Source organism: Coregonus lavaretus, assembly GCF_964263955.1.
Source record: "Coregonus lavaretus genome assembly, contig: HAP1_SCAFFOLD_5379, whole genome shotgun sequence".
NCBI classification, from domain to species: domain Eukaryota; kingdom Metazoa; phylum Chordata; class Actinopteri; order Salmoniformes; family Salmonidae; genus Coregonus; species Coregonus lavaretus.
The window spans coordinates 2,242-27,500 of NW_028156636.1; the positions used below are offsets into that span (position 1 = coordinate 2,242).

A 25,259-nucleotide genomic window follows, 5' to 3' on the forward strand; every position below is an offset into this window, starting at 1 on the left:
CTGAACACTTTCCGAACGCACTGTACATTTTGTTTTGAATAAATAGCTAGCTTTATATAAATAAATGTATAAATATTAATAAATGGTACATGCATAAATATTACACATGTATTCATTTTATTTCACCTTTATTTTGACAGGGAGTCATGCTGAGACCAAGGTCTCTTTTACAGATGAGTCCTGTAATTACAATTATATTGCGAGTGTGTGTGTGTGTGTGTGTGTGTGTGTGTGTGTGTGTGTGCCCCTGTGTGTACTCTACTGTACCTCGTCTCGGTTTCCCTCGTTGATACCGGCCTCCTTGGCTCTGGGCCGTGTGACAGCCAGGACCTGCTCCAGATCATCCTTCTCAAACAGGTTGGGCACCTCTCCACTGTTCAACATGTTGTTGATGTCCTCTAGGAACTCCTCTACCACAATCTGATGACCAATAATACTCATGTAATGGAGGGGGTAATGGAAACCTGCCTGAGAACTGAAGACTGAAGCAATAGCTTCCAGGGCTACTGCCTTGGCTTTTGCTCAATGGGGTAATGAGGTCTTGAGTCGGTTGGTTTGACAAGCCGATGGTCACAGATATACACTGGTCATAACTCCTTCATTAGCTGTCCGGTACAGTCTTTATGGAGTAACCTGCTAACTACCCATCACATAACCTACATAACTACTACTGTCTGGTACAGTCTTTATGGAGTAACCTGCTAACTACCCATCACATAGCCTCCATGCACAAACACCTGTACTTGCAAACTCTCCCCCTACCTGTGTATCAGTGAAGAGGAACACCATGTCCTTGCCCTCCACCCCAGCCATCTTGAACAGTCGTCTCAGGTCTTCATGGAAGCTGTCGTAGTTATAACCTCGGCTCAGTTCTATCTGGAAGCAGCGCATGCCGCACATGTGGGACGCCAGCCGCGTCAGTGACTGTTTCCCCGTGCCCCCCACGCCTACCAATAGGGCGTTACCTCGCTCCTGCCGGATCATACGCGCTATCCTATAGGAACAGAGGGGCGGGGTTAGGAAGTAAGCAATTTAACAAATTGAAGCATAATAAAAATACATACAGTACCAGTCAAAAGTTTTAGATTTTAGATTCTTCAAAGTAGCCACCGTTGGCCTTGATGAAAACATTGCACACTCTTGGCATTCTCTCAACCAGTTTCACCTGGAATGCTTTTCCAACAGTCTTGAAGGAGTTCCCACATATGCTGATCACTTGTTGGCTGCTTTTCCTTCACTCTGCGGTCCAACTCATCCCAAACCATCTCAATTGGGTTGAGGTCGGGTGATTGTGGAGGCCAGGTCATCTGATGCAGCACTCCATCACTCTCCTTCTTTGTAAAATAGCCCTTACACAGCCTGGAGGTGTGTTTTGGGTCATTGTCCTGCTGAAAAACAAATGATAGTCCCACTAAGCGCAAACCATATGGGATGGCATATCGCTGCAGAATGCTGTGGTAGCCATGCTGGTTAAGCGTGCCTTGAATTCTAAATAAATCACTGACAAGTGTCACCAGCAAAGCACCACCATACCATAACACCTCCTCCTCCATGCTTTACGGTGGGAGATCATCCGTTCACCTACTCTGCGTCTCACAAAGACACGCCGGTTGGAACCAAAAATCTCATATTTGGACTCATCAGACCAAAGGACAGATTTCCACCGGTCTAATGTCCATTACTTGTGTTTCTTGGCCCAAGCAAGTCTGTTCTTCTTATTGGTGTCCTTTAGTAGTGGTTTCTTTGCAGCAATTCCACCATGAAGGTCTGATTCAAGCAGTTTCCTCTGAACAGTTGATGTTGAGATGTGTCTGTTACTTGAACTCTGTGAAGCATTTATTTGGCCTGCAATTTCTGAGGCTGGTAACTCTAATGAACTTATCCTCTGCAGAAGAGGTGACTCTGGGTCTTCCTTTCCTGTGGCGGTCCTCATGGGAGGCAGTTTCATCATAGCGCTTGATGGTTTTTGCAACTGCACTTGAAGAAACGTTCAAAGTTCTTGAAATTTTCCGGATTGACTGACATTCATGTCTTAAAGTACTGATGGACTGTCGTTTCTCTTTGCTTATTTGAGCTGTTCTTGCCATAATATGGACTTGGTCTTTTACCAAATATGGCTATCTTCTGTATACCCCCCTACCTTGTCACAACACAAATGATTGGCTCAAACTCATTAAGAAGGAAAGAAATTCCACAAATTAACTTAATAGGGTGTCATTAAGAACGGTAATCAGTTCACTATATAGGGAATAGGGTGTCATTAAGGATGCTAATCAGTTCACTATATAGGGAATAGGGTGTCATTAAGGATGCTAATCAGACTGTACAATCACCTGGAGACATGTTCTACAGCGTCCTGGAAGAAGACTAGCTTGGTCTCCTTGGAGAAGGTCATGTTGTAGTCATCCAGGTAGTCCTGGAGTACAGCCCTGATCTTATCTGGGTCTGTTAGGTCCTCATACAGACGATCTGCCTTCTCTGCTCCCACCTAGAGGAGAGGAGAGGAGGGGAGGGAGGGAGGAAGGAATGGGGAGGGAGGGAGGTAGGGAGGGAGGAAGGTGGAGGGAGGTAGGGAGAGAGGGAGGAATGGGGAGGGAGGTAGGGAGAGAGGGAGGAATGGGGAGGCAGGTAGGGAGAGAGGGAGGAATGGGGAGGCAGGTAGGGAGAGAGGGAGGAATGGGGAGGGAGGTAGGGAGAGAGGGAGGAATGGGGAGGGAGGTAGGGAGAGAGGGAGGAATGGGGAGGCAGGTAGGGAGAGAGGGAGGAATGGGGAGGGAGGGAGGGAGGGGGGAGGGAGGAATGTGGAGGGAGGGAGGGAGGGGGGAGGGAGGAATGTGGAGGGAGGGAGGGAGGGAGGGAGGATTGCGAGATAGGTAGATGGATGCCGTAAATGTTAAGCGCTTTGAGCACCTGGGAAATTGATTGGATTTATAGGCTTATAATGCATTTTACCTTGATGAAATCTCCAAATATGATGGGTTTGGTCACAAAGTAATTGGGTTCTAAATTGAAGCCAAAATATTTGCCTGAAAGAGAAAGAAGAACGGAAATATATTTAAAGAGTTGCTATTCATAGCTCAACAATTGTGTGACATTTTAGACAAGGAAATTGAAATGGCTTTCAAACTTAATGTGTCAAAACACTGCTTAGTGAGAGGCAAAACTCTGATGGTTCAAACTAGCCGTCTAGGTTCTATTAAACTCTGTGTTATGTTCTTACTGGCCGTCTAGGTTCTATTCAACTCTGTGTTATGTTCTTACTGGCCGTCTAGGTTCTATTAAACTCTGTGTTATGTTCTTACTGTTCTTCTAGGTTCTATTAAACTCTGTTATGTTCTTACTGGCCGTCTAGGTTATATTAAACTCTGTGTTATGTTCTTACTGGCCGTCTATGTTCTATTCAACTCTGTTATGTTCTTACTGGCCGTCTAGGTTATATTAAACTCTGTGTTATGTTCTTACTGGCCGTCTAAGTTCTATTAAACTCTGTGTTATGTTCTTACTGGCCATCTCAGAGACGATGGTGTTGAAGTAGGTTTTGTCTTCGTTGTTGATGAGGCGGTCGTGGAACACTCTCTGACACTCGTGACAGAACAGACGGAATATCCCTGTCTGATCCCTCACTGTTCCTGGCTCACACTGCAACATACCTGGAGCAGAGAGGGAGGGAGGGAGGGAGGGAGGGAGGGAGGGAGGGAGGTAAGGAGGTAGATGGATTTCTTTTTTTTTTTTTACGACCAGAGAATAAAAAAGCATTATCCAACTTGGTGGTCCTCACCCTGGAACCTTAGCACATTAAAAACGTAAGAAAACTCTAATATATGTTGTTGACAAATCCCTGTTTTTATAAATGTTATGTAATACAATGCTAGGGATGGGTCTGACACACCAGAGGATCCATGTTAGTGTTGTTAGAAAGCCGAGGGCATTAATGTGACCTCGCTCGCCCTCAGTAAGTATGGGGGCTGGGTTGGCCTTATTCGCGTTGGGTAAGTATTAATGCTGGTATGTGTGTGTGTGTGTGTGTGTGTGTGTGTGTTCTGCATGGTGACTCCCTAGCGGGGGTCAGGGAGCAGTAGTCACTTTAGCTCAGGCCTCTCTGCTCTGATGATGGTTGTGAGGCCGCTGGGTAGAGAAGTCTTACTGTCTCTGTCTGGACTTCAGGCTACAAGGAAGAGCATCTAAGTCCATGAGCTACTTTAATACATTTACAAGTGAATAAGCAAAGACAAACTTTCTCCCCAAGTGTGTGTGTGTGTGTGTGTGTGTGTGTGTGTGTGTGTGTGTGTGTGTGTGTGTGTGTGTGTGTGTGTGTGTGTCTCACCCTGGACACACTTGGAGAGGTCCCTGAGGTTGAAGACGTAGTGGGACTTGGCTGGTGTAGGCAGGAGGTCTACAGACATGCGGTGGTAGATCTCCACTGCTGCGTCTACGATGCTGCCTGCTGAAGACCTCACCGCCTGGGGGAACTCACTGAGGAAACCACTGAGGATCGCCTGGAGGGGGGGGGAGACAGTTTCAACACACACGTATGTGTGTGTGTGTGTGTGTGTGTGTGTGTGTGTGTGTGTGTGTGTGTGTGTGTGTGGTCCTGAATCCCCCAAAAGACCCCACAAGGACAGTAAAACAAAGCAAGTTCTCCCTGGTGGGGACATTTCCCACGACCCCATGACGACAAAGGCTATTTTAAGCTTAGGGGTTAGGTTTAGGGGTTACAATTAGGGTTAGGGCTAGGTTTAGGGGTTAGGATAAGGGTAAGGGGTTAGGGGTTAGGTTTAGGGTTAGGATAAGGGTAAGGGGTTAGTGGTTAGGTTTAGGGGTTAAGGCGTTAGAGAAAATAGGATTTTGAATGGAAATCAATTTTAGGTCCCAAAGAGGATAGAAAAGCAAGTGTTAGTTGATCTGTAATTAAACTACTACAGCTTGTTAAGGGGCTGTGAGGGAGAGGTCATGAGGAGAGTTGATCTGTAATTAAACTACCACAGCTTGTTAAGGGGCTGTGAGGGAGAGGTCATGAGGAGAGATGATCTGTAATTAAACTACCACAGCTTGTTAAGGGGCTGTGAGGGAGAGGTCATGAGGAGAGATGATCTGTAATTAAACTACTACAGCTTGTTAAGGGGCTGTGAGCGAGAGGTCATGAGGAGAGATGATCTGTAATTAAACTACTACAGCTTGTTAAGGGGCTGTGAGGGAGAGGTCATGAGGAGAGTTGATCTGTAATTAAACTACCACAGCTTGTTAAGGGGCTGTGAGGGAGAGGTCATGAGGAGAGATGATCTGTAATTAAACTACCACAGCTTGTTAAGGGGCTGTGAGGGAGAGGTCATGAGGAGAGTTGATCTGTAATTAAACTACCACAGCTTGTTAAGGGGCTGTGAGGGAGAGGTCATGAGGAGAGTTGATCTGTAATTAAACTACCACAGCTTGTTAAGGGGCTGTGAGGGAGAGGTCATGAGGAGAGATGATCTGTAATTAAACTACGACAGCTTGTTAAGGGGCTGTGAGGGAGAGGTCATGAGGAGAGTTGATCTGTAATTAAACTACCACAGCTTGTTAAGGGGCTGTGAGGGAGAGGTCATGAGGAGAGATGATCTGTAATTAAACTACGACAGCTTGTTAAGGGGCTGTGAGGGAGGGGGCTGTGAGGGAGAGGTCATGAGGAGAGTTGAAGGTTTGGAGAAGGGAGTGTGCGATAGCGGAACTTCAAGATATGTTTAGCTACTGGGATTAAAGGTCATATTAGGGTTAGGAACTGAGAGGCTGGAGGTTCATTCTTGACCATGAAGATCTGTTTGAGACTGTGCTCTTAGGCCAGGGTTTAGATGTCAGAGGTTGGAGGTCAGGGGTTACCCACATTGAAGATCTGTTTGAGGCTGTGTTCGGAGGGGGTGGGCAGACACAGCATGCTGAAGTGGCGGATGAAACGAGGGGTCACCGGGTTACGGCCCCCTCCTGGCGGAGCGCAGGCCGCCGCGATCGTCATGTCCTGCAGAGAGAAAGAGAACGAGAGAGAAGAGGGGAGGAAAGGAGGAGAGTGGGGTCGAAAGGAAGATTTGGCACAGAAATTCCTACAACCACATTTTCATATGTATTTCAGCTCTCATATTTTCCATCAGTTCAGTCTTTCATCAATATTACATTTGACTTTCAGTTTGAAGCACATCGAACTGAGTCAGCATTTTTAGCTGAGTTAAACTTCAGAGTGAAACCCTGTTTGGATTAGAAAATATTGACATGCCCTTGGTTCTGTATTCCCTGTGTGTGTGTGTGTGTGTGTGTGTGTTTCCCTGTGTGTGTGTGTGTGTGTGTTTGCATATGACCTTGTGTGACTACTCTCTCGTGGCTGTCTTGACATGGTTGTCTGTCGTCTGTCTGTCACGTGGTGGAAACACATTTACACCCAGTACACATTCATAACTCAACAAACAGAATAACTGATTCTCTGAATTATTAACTTGTGCACACCCACACACACACACATCCACCCACACCCACACATCCACCCACACAGCCACCCACACAGCCACCCCCACAGATGTATTAGTCCCTAATACGTACAAATTGCACCTTTTAATGTTCTGGGTGCTATCGGAAAGTAATTACCGTTTGCTGACCATTCGCAACAGTAACAGAAGACTAAAACACACACATTGTCCTGTAGTAGAATAATGTACCCTATCAGCTCCTGGACCTGGGCCTGCAATCTTACATATACATTACGGACCTCAGACCTCTGTCTGAATACTAAACAAGTGAATGTATTCACTGACCGTGAACAAAAAGTCACTTATTTTTCTCAGACTTAAAAAAAACGACTGCAGCAGAATGTTTTACCTAATATCCTCAAGGCCAGACAAGGTGAGACTAGACTCTGTCTACATATTAAACAAGACTGTGTGTGTGTGTGTGTACCTGGATCTCCTTCCAGAAGAACTTCTCTCGGTCGTAGAAGCCGTGGAAGTCCTGGAACTGTCTGAGCAGTTCGATGGGGGGCTGTGAGCCGTAGGTGTCCAACTTAGGCATGTTCAGATCATCCACAAAGATCACTATCTTTCTGTTACCAGGAGCACCTGAGATGAAGAACAATGACAGAGGGAGGTATGGAAGTAGAGATATAAGGAGGGAGGGAGGTATGGAAGTAGAGATATAAGGAGGGAGGGAGGTATGGAAGTAGAGATATAAGGAGGGAGGGAGGTATGGAAGTAGAGATATAAGGAGGGAGGGAGGTATGGAAGTAGCGATATAAGGAGGGAGGGAGGTAAGGAAGTAGAGATATAAGGAGGGAGGGATGTAAGGAAGTAGAGGTATAAGGAGGGAGGGAGGTAAGGAAGTAGAGATATAAGGAGGGAGAGAGGTATGGAAGTAGAGATATAAGGAGGGAGGGATGTAAGGAAGTAGAGATATAAGGAGGGAGGGATGTAAGGAAGTAGAGATATAAGGAGGGAGGGAGGGAGGTATGGAAGTAGAGATATAAGGAGGGAGGGAGGTATGGAAGTAGAGATATAAGGAGGGAGGGAGGTATGGAAGTAGAGATATAAGGAGGGAGGGAGGTATGGAAGTAGAGATATAAGGAGGGAGGGAGGTATGGAAGTAGAGATATAAGGAGGGAGGGAGGTAAGGAAGTAGAGATATAAGGAGGGAGGGAGGTATGGAAGTAGAGATATAAGGAGGGAGGGAGGTATGGAAGTAGAGATATAAGGAGGGAGGGAGGTAAGGAAATAGAGATATAAGGAGGGAGGGAGGTAAGGAAATAGAGATATAAGGAGGGAGGGAGGTATGGAAGTAGAGATATAAGGAGGGAGGGAGGGAGGTATGGAAGTAGAGATATAAGGAGGGAGGGAGGTATGGAAGTAGAGATATAAGGAGGGAAGGAGGTAAGGAAGTAGAGATATAAGGAGGGAGGGAGGTATGGAAGTAGAGATATAAGGAGGGAGGGAGGTATGGAAGTAGAGATATAAGGAGGGAGGGAGGTATGGAAGTAGAGATATAAGGAGGGAGGGAGGTAAGGAAGTAGAGGTATAAGGAGGGAGGGAGGTAAGGAAGTAGAGGTATAAGGAGGGAGGGAGGTATGGAAGTAGAGGTATAAGGAGGGAGGGAGGTATGGAAGAAAGAGGGGAAGGGATGCCATTACTAACACTTCACTAAGTAGGCCTATCAGTTCATGTGATTTACCACTGATCTGTACCATTGTCTGGGTGATGTAGAACAACCATGTTGTGCTAGGATGCCTACAATATCTCTCTCTCTCTCTGTCTCTCAATTTCAATTCAATTTAAGGGCTGTATTGGCATGGGAAACGTATGTTAACATTGCCAAAGCAAGTGAAGTAGATAATAAACAAAAGTGAAATAAACAATAAATATTAACAGTAAACATTACACTCAGAAGTTTCAAAAGAATAAAGACATTTCAAATGTCATATTATGTATATACAGTGGGGGAAAAAAGTATTTAGTCAGCCACCAATTGTGCAAGTTCTCCCACTTAAAAAGATGAGAGAGGCCTGTAATTTTCATAATAGGTACACGTCAACTATGACAGACAAATTGAGATTTTTTTTTCCAGGAAATCACATTGTAGGATTTTTAATGAATTTATTTGCAAATTATGGTGGGAAATAAGTATTTGGTCACCTACAAACAAGCAAGATTTCTGGCTCTCACAGACCTGTAACTTCTTCTTTAAGAGGCTCCTCTGTCCTCCACTCGTTACCTGTATTAATGTCACCTGTTTGAACTTGTTATCAGTATAAAAGACACCTGTCCACAACCTCAAACAGTCACACTCCAAACTCCACTATGGCCAAGACCAAATAGCTGTTAAAGGACACCAGAAACAAAATTGTAGACCTGCACCAGGCTGGGAAGACTGAATCTGCAATAGGTAAGCAGCTTGGTTTGAAGAAATCAACTGTGGGAGCAATTATTAGGAAATGGAAGACATACAAGACCACTGATAATCTCCCTCGATCTGGGGCTCCACGCAAGATCTCACCCCGTGGGGTCAAAATGATCACAAGAACAGTGAGCAAAAATCCCAGAACCACACGGGGGGACCTAGTGAATGACCTGCAGAGAGCTGGGACCAAAGTAACAAAGCCTACCATCAGTAACACACTACGCCGCCAGGGACTCAAATCCTGCAGTGCAAGACGTGTCCCCCTGCTTAAGCCAGTACATGTCCAGGCCCGTCTGAAGTTTGCTAGAGTGCATTTGGATGATCCAGAAGAGGATTGGGAGAATGTCATATGGTCAGATGAAACCAAAATATAACTTTTTGGTAAAAACTCAACTCGTCGTGTTTGGAGGACAAAGAATGCTGAGTTGCATCCAAAGAACACCATACCTACTGTGAAGCATGGGGGTGGAAACATCATGCTTTGGGGCTGTTTTTCTGCAAAGGGACCAGGACGACTGATCCGTATAAAGGAAAGAATGAATGGGGCCATGTATCGTGAGATTTTGAGTGAAAACCTCCTTCCATCAGCAAGGGCATTGAAGATGAAACGTGGCTGGGTCTTTCAGCATGACAATGATCCCAAACACACTGCCCGGGCAACGAAGGAGTGGCTTCGTAAGAAGCATTTCAAGGTCCTGGAGTGGCCTAGCCAGTCTCCAGATCTCAACCCCATAGAAAATCTTTGGAGGGAGTTGAAAGTCCGTGTTGCCCAGCGACAGCCCCAAAACATCACTGCTCTAGAGGAGATCTGCATGGAGGAATGGGCCAAAATACCAGCAACAGTGTGTAAAAACCTTGTGAAGACTTACAGAAAACATTTGACCTGTGTCATTGCAAACAAAGTATTGAGAAACTTTTGTTATTGACCAAATACTTATTTTCCACCATAATTTGCAAATAAATTCATTAAAAATCCTACAATGTGATTTTCTGGATATTTTTTTCTCATTTTGTCTGTCATAGTTGACGTGTACCTATGATGAAAATTACAGGCCTCTCTCATCTTTTTAAGTGGGAGAACTTGCACAATTGGTGGCTGACTAAATACTTTTTTCCCCCACTGTATACAGTGTTGTAACAATGTGCAAATAGTTAAATTACAAATGGGAAAATAAATAATCATAAATATGGGTTGTATTTACAATGGTGTTTGTTCTTCACTGGTTGACCTTTTCTTGTGGCAACAGGTCACAAATCTTGCTGCTGTGATGGCACACTGTGGTTTTTCACCCAGTAGATAAGGGAGTTTATCAAAATTGGATTTGTTTTCTAATTCTTTGTCGGTCTGTGTAATCTGAGGGAAATATGTGTATCTAATATGGTCATACATTTGGCAGGAAGTGCAGCTCAGTTTCCACCTCATTCTGTGGGCAGTGTGCACATAGCTTGTGCACCAGGTCTGCCTACGGCGGCCTTTCTCAATAGCAAGGCTATGCTCACTGAGTCTCACAGAGCCTGCAAATAGTCATTCATGTATGTATGTATGTATGTGTCTCTCTCCCTCTCTCCCTCTCTCCCTCTCTCCCTCCCTCCCTCCCTCCCTCCCCTGTATCTATCCAAATATTCCTCTCTCTCCCTCTCACCCAGAATGTTCTTCCTCTTCTTCTCCAGTTTGGACTCGATCATCTCCTGTGTTCTGGCTGAGGTGGTCTGGGCTGAGAAGTTGATGTAGACGGGTACGTAGCCTCCCTTCTCCTGGACACTGTTCAGAAGACCACGGGCCACCACAGACTGACACACACACAGAGACAAGAGAACACACTGAAGAAACACTTAGGAATGCATAGGGTTAACAGTGAGTGTTATGTGAGATTAATTCAATGATGAATGTGTATTTCTCCACAAGGTCCAGCTATTAAAACTAGTAAGTGTTGCCTCTGAGAAGCAGTGGTGGAGGACAAAAATATGGAAGGTTGAAATATATCGGAGCAGTCCAGAGCGGTCTAGTTGAAAGTCTGTGTGTGTGTGTGTGTGTGTGTGTGTGTGTGTCTGGGTATGTGTGTGTGTGTGTGTGTGTGTGTGTGTGTGGGTGTCTGTGTCTGTGTGTGTGGGTGTGTGTGTGTAACCATACCTTTCCTACTCCGGTGATGCCGGTGAAGAGAACAGAGTGCCCTACAGACAACAGTTTCTCCATCAGATAGCCGTAGCGCACCGTGTCGGTGGTGGGAACCAACATCTCAAAGAAGGGCAGTTCCTTGTTGTACTTAAAGGAGGGGATGATCCTCTCCCACGGCTCCAGACGCTTGTGGCTGAAGTCCATGAACACACTCCACAGGTCCCCCGAGCTGGGCAGCTACACACACACACACAAACACACACACACACAATATAGACAAATACAGTTACACATACTAGCATATACTCGCACACACAGAAGCTTGGACCCAGGCCCTAAACATACATCTGTATTTACTGTCCTTAAGTCATAAAGATCTAACGGGGTTAATAGTAATCATGTTTAATATATTCGAATATTGTAATTGTCATGATTCAAGCAGAAAGACAAAGCCATGTCTGGATGTAACAGATTGGTGGTCAGAACATCATTAAAAGGGTGCAGGCCTGTGTGTCTTTATGTTAAGGTAACTGTTGCCTGGAGAAGCCAGTGCTCTTAGTTGTTGACCGTGTTTTCACCGCCCTGTACTTGTGTTCTGTTTCCCCCCTGCAGTGTGTCAGAGTTTGTATTCTGTTTCCCCCCTGCAGTGTGTCAGAGTTTGTGTGTTGTGTTTGTCCCCCTGGACTTGGTGTCCTGCTGTTCGAGGTGTGTGTGTGTGTGTACGTGCGGTTTGTTTACTGTGAGCGAGAGCCAGCCGCCAACTCCGGGGCTAGCAGGCACAAAAACTGGCACACATTTCATTACACACACACAGGAATATAAATGTGTACATAATGCCCCCTAACTCCATAGTAAACAGGAATATGAATGTGTACATAATGGCCCTAACTCCATTGTAAACAGGAATATGAATGGGTACATAATGGCCCTAACTCCAGAGTAGACAGGAATATGAATGGGTACATAATGGCATTAACTCCACAGTAGACAGGAATATGAATGAGTACATAATGACCCATAACTCCACAGTAGACAGGAATATGAATGTGTGCATAATGGCCCTAACTCCACAGTAGACAGGAATATGAATGAGTACATAATGCCCCCTAACTCCACAGTAGACAGGAATATGAATGTGTACATAATGGCCCTAACTCCACAGTAGACAGGAATATGAATGAGTACATAATGCCCCCTAACTCCACAGTAGACAGGAATATGAATGTGTGCATAATGGCCCTAACTCCACAGTAGACAGGAATATGAATGTGTACATAATGGCCCTAACTCCATTGTAAACAGGAATATGAATGGGTACATAATGGCCCTAACTCCAATGTAAACAGGAATATGAATGTGTACATAGTGGCCCATAACTCCACAGTAGACAGGAATATGAATGTGTACATAATGGCCCATAACTCCACAGTAGACAGGAATATGAATATGTACATAATGGCCCTAACTCCACAGTAGACAGGTATATGAATGTGGACATAATGCCCCCTAACTCCACAGTAGACAGGAATATGAATGTATACATAATGCCCCATAACTCCATAGTAAACAGGAATATGAATAGGTACATAATGACCCATAACTCCACAGTAGACAGGAATATGAATGGGTACATAATGGCCCTAACTCCATTGTAAACAGGAATATGAATGTGAACATAATGCCCCCTAACTCCACAGTAGACAGGAATATAAATGTGTACATAATGCCCCATAACTCCATAGTAAACAGGAATATGAATAGGTACATAATGACCCATAACTCCACAGTAGACAGGAATATGAATGGGTACATAATGGCCCTAACTCCATTGTAAACAGGAATATGAATGTGAACATAATGACCCATAACTCCACAGTAGACAGGAATATGAATGTGTCCATAATGGCCCATAACTCCACAGCAGACAGGAATATGAATGGGTACATAATGGCCCATAACTCCACAGTAGACAGGAATATGAATAGGTACATAATGGCCCTAACTCCACAGTAGACAGGTATATGAATGTGTACATAATGGCCCTAACTCCACAGTAGACAGGAATATGAATGGTTACATAATGGCCCTAACTCCATTGTAAACAGGAATATGAATGTGAACATAATGACCCATAACTCCACAGTAGACAGGAATATGAATGTGTCCATAATGGCCCATAACTCCACAGCAGACAGGAATATGAATGGGTACATAATGGCCCATAACTCCACAGTAGACAGGAATATGAATAGGTACATAATGGCCCTAACTCCACAGTAGACAGGTATATGAATGTGTACATAATGGCCCTAACTCCACAGTAGACAGGAATATGAATGGGTACATAATGGCCCTAACTCCATTGTAAACAGGAATATGAATGTGAACATAATGACCCATAACTCCACAGTAGACAGGAATATGAATGTGTCCATAATGGCCCATAACTCCACAGCAGACAGGAATATGAATGGGTACATAATGGCCCTAACTCCACATTAGACAGGAATATGAATGGGTACATAATGGCCCATAACTCCACAGTAGACAGGAATATGAATAGGTACATAATGGCCCTAACTCCACAGTAGACAGGTATATGAATGTGTACATAATGGCCCTAACTCCACAGTAGACAGGAATATGAATGGGTACATAATGGCCCTAACTCCATTGTAAACAGGAATATGAATGTGTACATAATGACCCATAACTCCACAGTAGACAGGAATATGAATGGGTACATAATGGCCCATAACTCCACAGTAGACAGGAATATGAATAGGTACATAATGGCCCTAACTCCACATTAGACAGGAATATGAATGTGTCCATAATGGCCCATAACTCCACAGTTGTCAGAGCGACAGTTGCCTCAGGTTCTCTGAGCTGCACATTAGTTATCTCCAGAGACAGACTTCACCAGCCTTGTTTTGGTGTCTGGGGGCGTGAGTGCATGTGTGCGTGCATGTTAAGATCCTCACAGACAAATCATCCCAGTTAGTTATGGAGCGTAACACATTCAGCCTCCATCTTTTCTTCCACACACTCTCTCACAGGTAAATGATGCATATTCTACTGCTCCATAGACTCAAGGAATAAAACATGATATCCATCATTACACTGTTACAACCCAGGAGACACTTCTAGAAGAAGAAAGTAGAGAGTTCCTATTGGATATCAATACTGTGATACCAACCAATGGCAACCATAGTCTCCATTGATCGCATGATGAAATACAATGAAAGTCCTCTGCAGATCCATGAAATCTACTACTCTTCCAGCCTGTCACCTGCTGTCCTTATTGCTAAGGGGACAGACAGAGGTTTTCCCACTGATACCTTTAGAGATGTTTCCATATCTCCATATCCATCTACTAAAACGGCATGCCTTCATAGCATGTCTTTTTGTTACATATATCCAATTGTTTAAAAACACGGAATACATTCAAATGGTATCAATCGTCATCAGATATTCATATTTGGTAGCAGTCTAGAGATTGAAGTGATTCCACAGGTAAGGCCTATATTTGATTTGAAACCCTTTCAGAGGACTTAAAGAGCGACTGAACGCACTGACTCAGCATGTTGTTTTCTGTTGCTCATTAAGAACAATTTCAGTCTTGGAGGTGTGGTTCGATGTGGCAGTTACTGATGTTTGTCCCCCATGAGACACCATAGGAACAAAGCCAGTATCACTTCCTAAAAATAGTCAGAATGAATCTAAGATAACTCAAGAAATCTGTCATTAATTTTGAAGTTTCTGCCAAGGAGCTTTTAGTCGCATCTAGCTAAGGTGTTTGGTGCAGTAGGTAATATTTCTCAATACATCTAGCTAAGGTGTTTGGTGCAGTAGCCTTTTACCAATATATCTAGCTAAGGTGTTTGGTGCAGTAGTATATTTCTCAATACATCTAGCTAAGGTGTTTGGTGCAGTAGAATATTTCTCAATACATCTAGCTAAGGGGTTTGGTGCAGTAGACTATTTCCCAATACATCTAGCTAAGGTGTTTCGTGCAGTAGGATATTTCCCAATACATCTAGCTAAGGTGTTTGGTGCAGTAGGATATTTCTCAATACATCTAGCTAAGGGGTTTGGTGCAGTATTTCGCAAGTTGAAAAATGTACGACATGTTGTGCTACTGGGCAGGTCTGTCTCACTGTCTGTGTGTTCTGCCGTACGATTGGATAGACCGCAATCACCACAGCTGTTTATCCTGTGGTAGTGGGCATTGTCTAAAAACCCAACCCTCAAGTAAGTCATGACGAACTCTTGTACACAAATCTCACAAAACTCTGTTTTGGACGATACTGACTTCATGACCAAATTAACCTACAATTTTGGCACTGGAATAAATGTTTCTGACTTATATCGATGCCACATATGCCATTTTTAACGAGGGAAGTTGGTTCTCGGGTTCAGTTCGGTTTAAGAGAAAATTCTAGCCTGGCAGAAAGTCTGGTCCTAGTTATTGCCCATGGCATTTCAGATAAGAAAATCTAACCTTCGAAGCAAATAGGACAGAATCCCCATTCCGTAGTCACACCTCTGTAGCATGCTAATGCTAGCTAGCGCCTGGCGAGGAGTGTTGGCCTTCAGTAATATGTATGGCAGCCAGGGCAGGTTATGTTGGACCCTGGTAATAGATAACGCTTTGAACTGGTCTGGTTTTTTAAATGTAGTCTTCTGATGGTATGGAATATAAAACAGTATATAGTGTGTGTGTCTCTGTGTGGTACGCATGATATGGTGTAGATGATACTATAATGATGATGATGATGATTCTGACTATAATGATGATGATTATAATTCTGACTATAATGATAATGATTATAATTCTGACTATAATGATGATGATTATAATTCTGATTATAATGATGATGATTATAATTCTGACTATAATGATGATGATTATATAATTCTGATTATAATGATGATGATTATAATTCTGATTATAATGATGATGATTATAATTCTGACTATAATAATGATGATGGTGATGATGATGGTGATGGTGATGGTGATGATGGTGATGAAGGCCCTACTAACCTTGGCATCATTATTGTCTTCAAACTGTTGTCTGACGAAGCTGTCGAAGGCATCCCAGTGGCTGTCAGCCAGGTTACCCCCCACAGACCACAGGTAGCAGAATACAAACGTCTGACACAACACACTGTTCAGGTGCTTAGGCTCCTGGAACACACACAGACACACACACACACACACACACACACACACACACACACACACACACACACACACACACGGGGAAAGAAGAGTGCTTGTGAGTGTGTGTGTGTGTGGTATCAAAAACAAAAAGGTTTGAATGCTCGCCACGTCCCTGTAAACACTGATGAGCATTTGGTTGTGGTTGATGTGTGGTCGATATTCAGTATCAAAGGTTGTGGTCAGTGTTAGGTTAAAGGGACATTTCACTCAACATCAAAAAAACGCTATGTCAGACGTTTTCAGACTTCAAAAGAGTAATGTCAAGATGAAACCAGGTCACATGACATGGGTTGGAGATGGAGCTATACATCTGTATAATGACTGGTTGATATGTAGTTGTGGTCATGCTGTGTTCTGGTAACATTTAGCCTACCATCTTGAGGTCTGGTCTTCCCTCTCCCAGCAGCAGCGCCTCCAGCAGGCAGCAGAGGGTAGTGACCTTACTGATGTCCACCTGGCCCATGGCCTGGACACAACGCTTCCACACAAACTGAAGACCCTTCTCCACGTACTGCTCAAACAACGCCAACAGGTACACACACACCGCCTCGGGGAGCTAGAGGAGGGGGTGGGGGGAGGGAGGGAGGGAGGGAATGGAGGGAGAGGGGGAGAGGGAGACAGTGACAGAGAGAGCAGAGAAGCAGAGACATTTAAATGTATGATCAGGACATCAATGAAAACCAGGTAAAAATTGGCTTTTGAATTGAGATAAAGATCCATGTCAACCAATCAACAGAGAATGAGTTATCAAGATAAAACCCATCTCTGACAACACTGTAGGTCTCTGTCATCGGTCAGCTATAACATCAGAAACAACAGCAGCAGTACGAGGGAGGACATAAAACCATTTAAAGATGTAGTTATCATAAAGACAGGGAAAGTTCACAGGATCCTCCTCTGATGATGCAAGAGAGATTCTGTAAAGGTTAGAGCTGACGGGTCACATGATGATCTTAGATGGCTTGTTGTGGTCGATGTTTATGATGCTTGGAGCACCATTCTAGCCATCTATCTAGTTAGATACACCTCAGCCTTTGGTCTGAGACGCTAGACATTCTCTGTGATCTTCACACAGAGAGAGGACAGAATGATACCATGACAATACAGATTTCCAATGGGAAACAGGCTTGACTGAGCCCACAGCTACTTCTACAGAGATTATGAAGACATGGTAGATGTATATTCTGATAGAGTAGAGATGTGACCAGCGCAGGAAATCTCCTTGTTAGTCAGGCCAGTGATCCAGGTCTGGACCATGCTAAGAAGAATGGGAAATCACCTTTTTAGCCAGGCCAGTGATCCATGTCTGGACGTAGGGCATCCACTTGAGTTCGTCAGAGTCGATATAGACCATCCCACAGCGACTCACTGTGGCTGGGGACGCCACCGACAGGTCCTGGACCTGACACACACACAAACAACACAAAGGTTGCAGAAAATGTACCAAGTCTGGATTTTTAACATGTCACTATTATCTGTTCATGTCAAAGAAGTCCATAGTGATTGTCCCACTTGTGAGCAACGCTAGAATGCAATGAAGAGGGACTTCTATTCCCTGACCCCTCTCTGACCTCAAACACCATGTGTATAGATGGGGTCAGTTTGATGCGTTCGCTGTTGGCCAGACACAGCATCTTGTTGTCGTCCAGGACCGTGTTCATGTTCTCGATCCACAGCGCGTCCACCGGACCGTCCGACACGATCCACTTGTGGTCATCGCTGGTGTCGTTGCAGGCCGCTCGCACGCTGAGCGCCATCAGGCCGTCACGCCACTCCAGGGTCAATATGTTCACCTGTAGGGGTCAGGGGTCAGGGGTTAGGGGTTCATGTTATGCACTTTGTGACATATGTTTGTATATATAAATTGGTAAAAACCAATAGCGAGTAAGTGAGCAAACGAGTGAGCAAATGAACGAGGGATACATTGATTGAACTAATAGGTACATTAATTAATTGGATGGTTAACTGTTAACATATCAACTGACTGTTTATGGATAGATTTATTTATAGACAATGATATTTTTTTGATTAACTTTAATTTATTCAGGGAAGCCCAATTGAGACCAGGGTCTCATTCCCAATGGTGCCCTGAGTACAAACACTTTCTCACAAACAGGAAGAAAAACTGAAATTACCAATAAAACATGACCATAGTCAAGAACTGTCAGGAAAGCTTCCTGCTATTTAGGGAGAGGTAATATCTATATTAGTTCGAAAAAAAGAAGCCCACTTTAAATCTTAGCTTTTTAACTAGCTCATCCATATGTTTTTTAAACATTAAGTCTTTGTCAATACAAATGCCCAGATATTTATAGGTGGGAACCCGATTGATGGGAGAACCATCCAATGAATAAATATGTAGTTCATCTAAAGCATTTTTGCGAGAATTACTGAACATACAGTGGGGGAAAAAAGTATTTAGTCAGCCACCAATTGTGCAAGTTCTCCCACTTAAAAAGATGAGAGAGGCCTGTAATTTTCATCATAGGTACACGTCAACTATGACAGACAAAATGAGATTTTTTTTCTCCAGAAAATCACATTGTAGGATTTTTAATGAATTTATTTGCAAATTATGGTGGAAAATATGTATTTGGTCAATAACAAAAGTTTCTCAATACTTTGTTATATACCCTTTGTTGGCAATGGCACAGGTCAAACGTTTTCTGTAAGTCTTCACAAGGTTTTCACACACTGTTGCTGGTATTTTGGCCCATTCCTCCATGCAGATCTCCTCTAGAGCAGTGATGTTTTGGGGCTGTCGCTGGGCAACACGGACTTTCAACTCCCTCCAAAGATTTTCTATGGGGTTGAGATCTGGAGACTGGCTAGGCCACTCCAGGACCTTGAAATGCTTCTTACGAAGCCACTCCTTCGTTGCCCGGGCGGTGTGTTTGGGATCATTGTCATGCTGAAAGACCCAGCCACGTTTCATCTTCAATGCCCTTGCTGATGGAAGGAGGTTTTCACTCAAAATCTCACGATACATGGCCCCATTCATTCTTTCCTTTACACGGATCAGTCGTCCTGGTCCCTTTGCAGAAAAACAGCCCCAAAGCATGATGTTTCCACCCCCATGCTTCACAGTAGGTATGGTGTTCTTTGGATGCAACTCAGCATTCTTTGTCCTCCAAACACGACGAGTTGAGTTTTTACCAAAAAGTTCTATTTTGGTTTCATCTGACCATATGACATTCTCCCAATCCTCTTCTGGATCATCCAAATGCACTCTAGCAAACTTCAGACGGGCCTGGACATGTACTGGCTTAAGCAGGGGGACACATCTGGCACTGCAGGATTTGAGTCCCTGGCGGCGTAGTGTGTTACTGATGGTAGGCTTTGTTACTTTGGTCCCAGCTCTCTGCAGGTCATTCACTAGGTACCCCTGTGTGGTTCTGGGATTTTTGCTCACCGTTCTTGTGATAATTTTGACCCCACGGGGTGAGATCTTGCGTGGAGCCCCAGATCGAGGGAGATTATCAGTGGTCTTGTATGTCTTCCATTTCCTAATAATTGCTCCCACAGTTGATTTATTCAAACCAAGCTGCTTTCCTATTGCAGATTCAGTCTTCCCAGCCTGGTGCAGGTCTACAATTTTTTTTCTGGTGTCCTTTGACAGCTCTTTGGTCTTGGCCATAGTGGAGTTTGGCGTGTGACTGTTTGAGGTTGTGGACAGGTGTCTTTTATACTGATAACAAGTTCAAACATGTGCCATTAATACAGGTAACGAGTGGAGGACAGAGGAGCCTCTTAAAGAAGAAGTTACAGGTCTGTGAGAGCCAGAAATCTTGCTTGTTTGTAGGTGACCAAATACTTATTTTCCACCATAATTTGCAAATAAATTCATAAAAAATCCTACAATGTGATTTTCTGGATTTTTTTCTTCTAATTTTGTCTGTCATAGTTGACGTGTACCTATGATGAAAATTACAGGCCTCTCTCATCTTTTTAAGTGGGAGAACTTGCACAATTGGTGGCTGACTAAATACTTTTTTCCCCCACTGTATATTTAGTCTTGGCCACATTAAGTACAAGTTTTAAACCAGGGCTTTCTGTAAGGTAACGAGGTCAGATTGCTGCTCTAACATAGCCTGGTCAACAGTTGGGGCAATGGCATACATGACACTGTCGTCTGCATACAGATGACTATTGCAAATGTTAACAGATAGACCAATATTATTTACAGAAACAGTAAAGAGAACAGGTCCCAGTACCGACCCCTGTTGTACACCTTTTTTAACATCCAGAAAACTAGACTTAACACCATCGTGTTTTTACATCTGCATTGCTTGCTGTTTGGGGTTTAAGGCTGGGTTTCTGTATATGCACTTTGTAACATCTGCTGATGTAAAAAGGGCTTTAAAAATACATTTGATTTGATGATCAGAAATCATGCATTGAGTCCTGTCTGACAGATAATTCTCAAGCCACTTGCAAGAAGCCTCATCCAGGCCTATTTCAGTCAACCTTTGAATGATGGTTAACAGTGTCAAAGGCCTTTAACACATCCTCTAAAACAAGTGTAGCAGCTGAAAGTATTCACCCACCTTGGCATTTTTCCTATTTTGTTGCCTTACCTTCCCTGGAATTAAAATTATTTTTTTGGGGTTATCATTTGATTTACACAACATGCCTACCACTTCGAAGATGAAAAATATGTTTTATTGTGAAACAAACAAGAAATAAGATTGAAAAACAACAGAAAACTTGAGCGTGCATAACTATTCACCCCCCCCCCCCAAAGTCAATACTTTGTAGATCCACCTTTTGCAGCAATTACAGCTGCAAGTCTCTTACGGTATGTCTCTATAAGCTTGGCACATCTAGCAACTGGGATTTTTGCCCATTCTTCAGGGCTAAACTGCTCCAGCTCCTTCAAGTTGGATGGGTTCCGCTGGTGTACAGCAATCTTTAAGACATACCACAAATTCTCAATTGGATTGTGGTCTGGGCTTTGACTAGGCCATTCCAAGACATTTAAATGTTTCCCCTTAAACCACTCTAGTGTTGCTTTAGCAGTATGCTTAGGGTCATTGTCCTGCTTAAAGTGGTCCTATGGACAGATACTCCAATCTCCGCTGTGGAGCTTTGCAGCTCCTTCACGGTTATCTTTGATCTCTTTGTTGCCTCTCTGATTAATGCCCTCCTTGCCTGGTCCGTGAGTTTTGGTGGGCGGCCCTCTCTTGGGAGGTTTGTTTTGGTGCCATATTCTTTCCATTTTTTAATAATGGATGTAATGGTGCTCCGTGGGATGTTCAAAGTTTTTAATATATTTTATAACCCAACCCTGATCTGTACTTCTCCACAACTTTGTCTTTGACCTGTTTGGAGAGCTCCTTGGTCTTCATGGTGGTGCCCCTTGCTAAGTGGTGTTGCAGACTCTGGGGCCTTTCAGAACAGGTGTATATATACTGAGATCATGTGACAGATCACGTGACACTTAGATTGCACACAGGTGGACTTTATTTAACTAATTATGTGACTTCTGAAGGTAACTGGTTGCACCAGATCTTATTTAGGGGTTTCATAGTAAAGGGGGTGAATACATATGCACGCACCACTTTTCCGTTATTCTTTCTTTAGTTTTTTTTTTAAACAAGTTATTTTTTTCATTTCACTTCACCAATTTGGACTATTTTCTATATGTCCATTACATGAAATCCAAATAAAAATCAATTTAAATTACAGGTTGTAATGCAACAAAATAGGAAAAACGCCAAGGGGGATGAATACTTTTGCTAGGCACTGTATGTCCAGGTCTAAAACCGGATTGGTACACATTAAGAATAGAGTGAAAAGTTAAAAAAGTTATTAGCTGAAAGTTGGCCAGGGATTCTAAAACTTTGAAAAGGCAAGATCAATTGGAAATTGGACGGTAGTTATCTAAGTCAGAAGGATCTCCTCCTTCATGTAGGGGGAGGACATGTGCCGCTTTCCAGATCTTAGGGATAACGGCAGAAACAATTGTCAAGTAAAAAATATAGGTCAGTGGTTCTGCAGTAAGTAGAGCAGAGGGCTGCAGTAAGTAGAGCAGAGAGCTGCAGTAAGAAGGGGTCAAGTGAATCAGCCCATATGTTTTTATTAACATCCATCTTTAGCAAAGCACTTAGTACATCGTAGACATCAAATGGTTGATATGAAAATACAGTATGTGAGTCTGTTAGTGCACAGATGCATTGTCAGCCAGGCATACCTCTCCGTAGAGCTCTCCCATGGTGACAGATTTGGGGTTGAGGACGTATGTCTTGACAGGGAGGAAGAAGGGGTTGTGTTTCCCGTGGCCAGCCTGGCACAGGGTATCTAAGGCATCAGACAGGATGGTGTAGACCGTGGTCTTCCCTCCTCCTGTAGGACCCACCAACATCACACCGTGGCGTACCATCATGGTCTCATACAGCTGGATCACCTGGAGGGAGGGAAGGGTTAAAACCACATGGACAAATATATAGCATCACTAAATCATGTATTTTCATTTCAAGTCAAACTGAACAGAATTGAATGATTTTGTTGAATTACGTATTTGTGTTTATCCCTTGATCATTTGTAATGACATAGCAATCATTAATAACTTTATAATATAAAGCACTTTGAGGCCTACATTATGTTTACTTAAATTAATACATAAGTTCAGTCAGTCAATGTGTACCTTGTTGATCATGCTGGGTAGAGTCAGTCAGTACCTTGTTGGTCATGCTGGGTAAGGTCAGTGAGTCAGTACCTTGTTGGTCATGCTGGGTAGGGTCAGTCAGTACCTTGTTGGTCATGCTGGGTAGAGTCAGTCAGTACCTTGTTGGTCATGCTGGGTTGGGTCAGTCAGTCAGTACCTTGTTGGTCATGCTGGGTAGAGTCAGTCAGTACCTTGTTGGTCATGCTGGGTAGGGTCAGTCAGTACCTTGTTGGTCATGCTGGGTAGGGTCAGTCAGTACCTTGTTGGTCATGCTGGGTAGGGTCAGTCAGTACCTTGTTGGTCATGCTGGGTAGGGTCAGTCAGTCAGTACCTTGTTGGTCATGCTGGGTAGGGTCAGTCAGTCGGTACCTTGTTGGTCATGCTGGGTAGGGTCAATCAGTACCGTGTTGGTCATGCTGGGTAGGGTCAGTCAGTACCTTGTTGGTCATGCTGGGTAGGGTCAGTCAGTACCTTGTTGGTCATGCTGGGTAGGGTCAGTCAGTACCTTGTTGGTCATGCTGGGTAGGGTCAGTCAGTACCTTACTGGTCACGCTGGGTAGGGTCAGTCAGTACCTTGTTGGTCATGCTGGGTAGGGTCAGTCAGTACCTTGTTGGTCATGCTGGGTAGGGTCAGTCAGTACCTTACTGGTCACGCTGGGTAGGGTCAGTCAGTACCTTGTTGGTCATGCTGGGTAGGGTCAGTCAGTACCTTGTTGGTCATGCTGGGTAGGGTCAGTCAGTACCTTACTGGTCACGCTGGGTAGGGTCAGTCAGTCAGTACCTTGTTGGTCATGCTGGGTAGTGTCAGTCAGTCAGTCAGTACCTTGTTGGTCATGCTGGGTAGGATCAGTCAGTCAGTACCTTGTTGGTCATGCTGGGTAGGGTCAGTCAGTACCTTGTTGGTCATGCTGGGTAGGGTCAGTCAGTACCTTGTTGGTCATGCTGGGTAGGGTCGGTCAGTCAGTCAGTACCTTGTTGGTCATGCTGGGTAGGGTCGGTCAGTCAGTCAGTACCTTGTTGGTCATGCTGGGTAGGTTCAGTCAGTCAGTACCTTGTTGGTCATGCTGGGTAGGGTCGGTCAGTCAGTCAGTACCTTGTTGGTCATGCTGGGTAGGGGCTGCAGGTTGCGTTTTACTAGAGACTCCAGGATGGTGGTTTGGAGAACACCATAGTCATGTTCAGGGATGGACACGCCAGGGAACAGGTCAGACATGATGCCACTAGAGCAGAGAACACACAAACACACAGAGCTGTCATACACAGACGTCACACACACACGGACACACAACAGAGCCGTCATACGGACAAACACACACGTCAGTCTGCACTAAGGCATCATGAAAGTATAACAGTGGAATGTTCTATTCTTCACCATAGCGCTGTAGCATTCATTAGCTCTGGGACACCATTGGTTTATCTCTCTCTCTCTGTGTGTGTGTGTGTGTGTGTGTGTGTGTGTGTGTGTGTGTGTGTGTCAGGGTCTGTGTGTGTTCTCTCACCCAAAGAGCGCCGCGTCGTCTGTGAGGAACTTGGGCAGATTGGAGTCTCTCAGAGCCCTGATCAGAACCACGTCTTCACTCAGGTGGGGGTTCTCTCTTTTCAGAGACCTGCAGGGGGTCACACACACACACACACACACACACACACACACACACACACGCAATACATTCTCTATAAATGTGGGGGTCCCTCTCTCTTCAGAGACATTGCATGTTTGAAAGTTGTAGCGAACATGGTTAGGGTCAATTCGATTTGTTGTCAAAATCACATCTTTTTTCAATGAATTTTCAATACAATGAAAAGGATAAGCTATTTACGGTATTTCAAACGTATTTGAATATGAACTTTAAATCACTTCCTGAATTGACTGACTTCAATTTGGAATCGTCCAAAGGCCACTGAACTGAATACATCACTGGGACATCTAAAGGTCACTGAACTGAATACATCACTGGGACGTCTAAAGGTCACTGAACTGAATACATCACTGGGACGTCTAAAGGTCACTGAACTGAATACATCATTGGGACTTCTAAAGGTCACTAAACTGAATACATCACTGGGACGTCTTTTTATTTTATTTAACCTTTATTTAACTAGGCAAGTCAGTTAAGAACAAATTCTTATTTACATTGACGGCCTACACCGGCCAAACCCGGACGACGCTGGGCCAATTGTGCGCTGCCCTATGGGACTCCCAATCACGGCCGGTTGTGATACAGCCTGGAATCGAACCAGGGGGTCCGAACTGAATCCATCACTTTAAACACACTCACCATCTCTCTGTTACACACAAACACACATGCAGACACAGACAGCTTGGTTGGAGGTTGTTGTCTTTGCTAA

General features: G+C 44.1%; 1 protein-coding gene across 1 annotated transcript in view; it reads right to left on the reverse strand.

Moving 5' to 3' along the window:
* Nucleotides 1–267: 267 nt before the first annotated feature.
* Nucleotides 268–25,259, reverse strand: part of LOC311126133 (dynein axonemal heavy chain 6-like) — a gene marked incomplete at both ends in the record, with an annotated part of 38,057 nt that continues 13,065 nt past the window's right edge. The window contains 17 exons of the mRNA XM_084200146.1: nucleotides 268–420; nucleotides 763–994; nucleotides 2,334–2,488; nucleotides 2,953–3,026; nucleotides 3,504–3,650; nucleotides 4,325–4,496; nucleotides 5,858–5,989; nucleotides 6,916–7,073; nucleotides 10,545–10,692; nucleotides 11,033–11,254; nucleotides 16,067–16,210; nucleotides 16,620–16,802; nucleotides 17,526–17,648; nucleotides 17,818–18,039; nucleotides 22,440–22,652; nucleotides 24,007–24,133; nucleotides 24,413–24,520. Of these exons, the coding sequence (XP_084056272.1) occupies nucleotides 268–420; nucleotides 763–994; nucleotides 2,334–2,488; nucleotides 2,953–3,026; nucleotides 3,504–3,650; nucleotides 4,325–4,496; nucleotides 5,858–5,989; nucleotides 6,916–7,073; nucleotides 10,545–10,692; nucleotides 11,033–11,254; nucleotides 16,067–16,210; nucleotides 16,620–16,802; nucleotides 17,526–17,648; nucleotides 17,818–18,039; nucleotides 22,440–22,652; nucleotides 24,007–24,133; nucleotides 24,413–24,520 (2,713 nt within the window). The remainder of the gene's footprint in view (nucleotides 421–762; nucleotides 995–2,333; nucleotides 2,489–2,952; nucleotides 3,027–3,503; nucleotides 3,651–4,324; nucleotides 4,497–5,857; nucleotides 5,990–6,915; nucleotides 7,074–10,544; nucleotides 10,693–11,032; nucleotides 11,255–16,066; nucleotides 16,211–16,619; nucleotides 16,803–17,525; nucleotides 17,649–17,817; nucleotides 18,040–22,439; nucleotides 22,653–24,006; nucleotides 24,134–24,412; nucleotides 24,521–25,259) is intronic.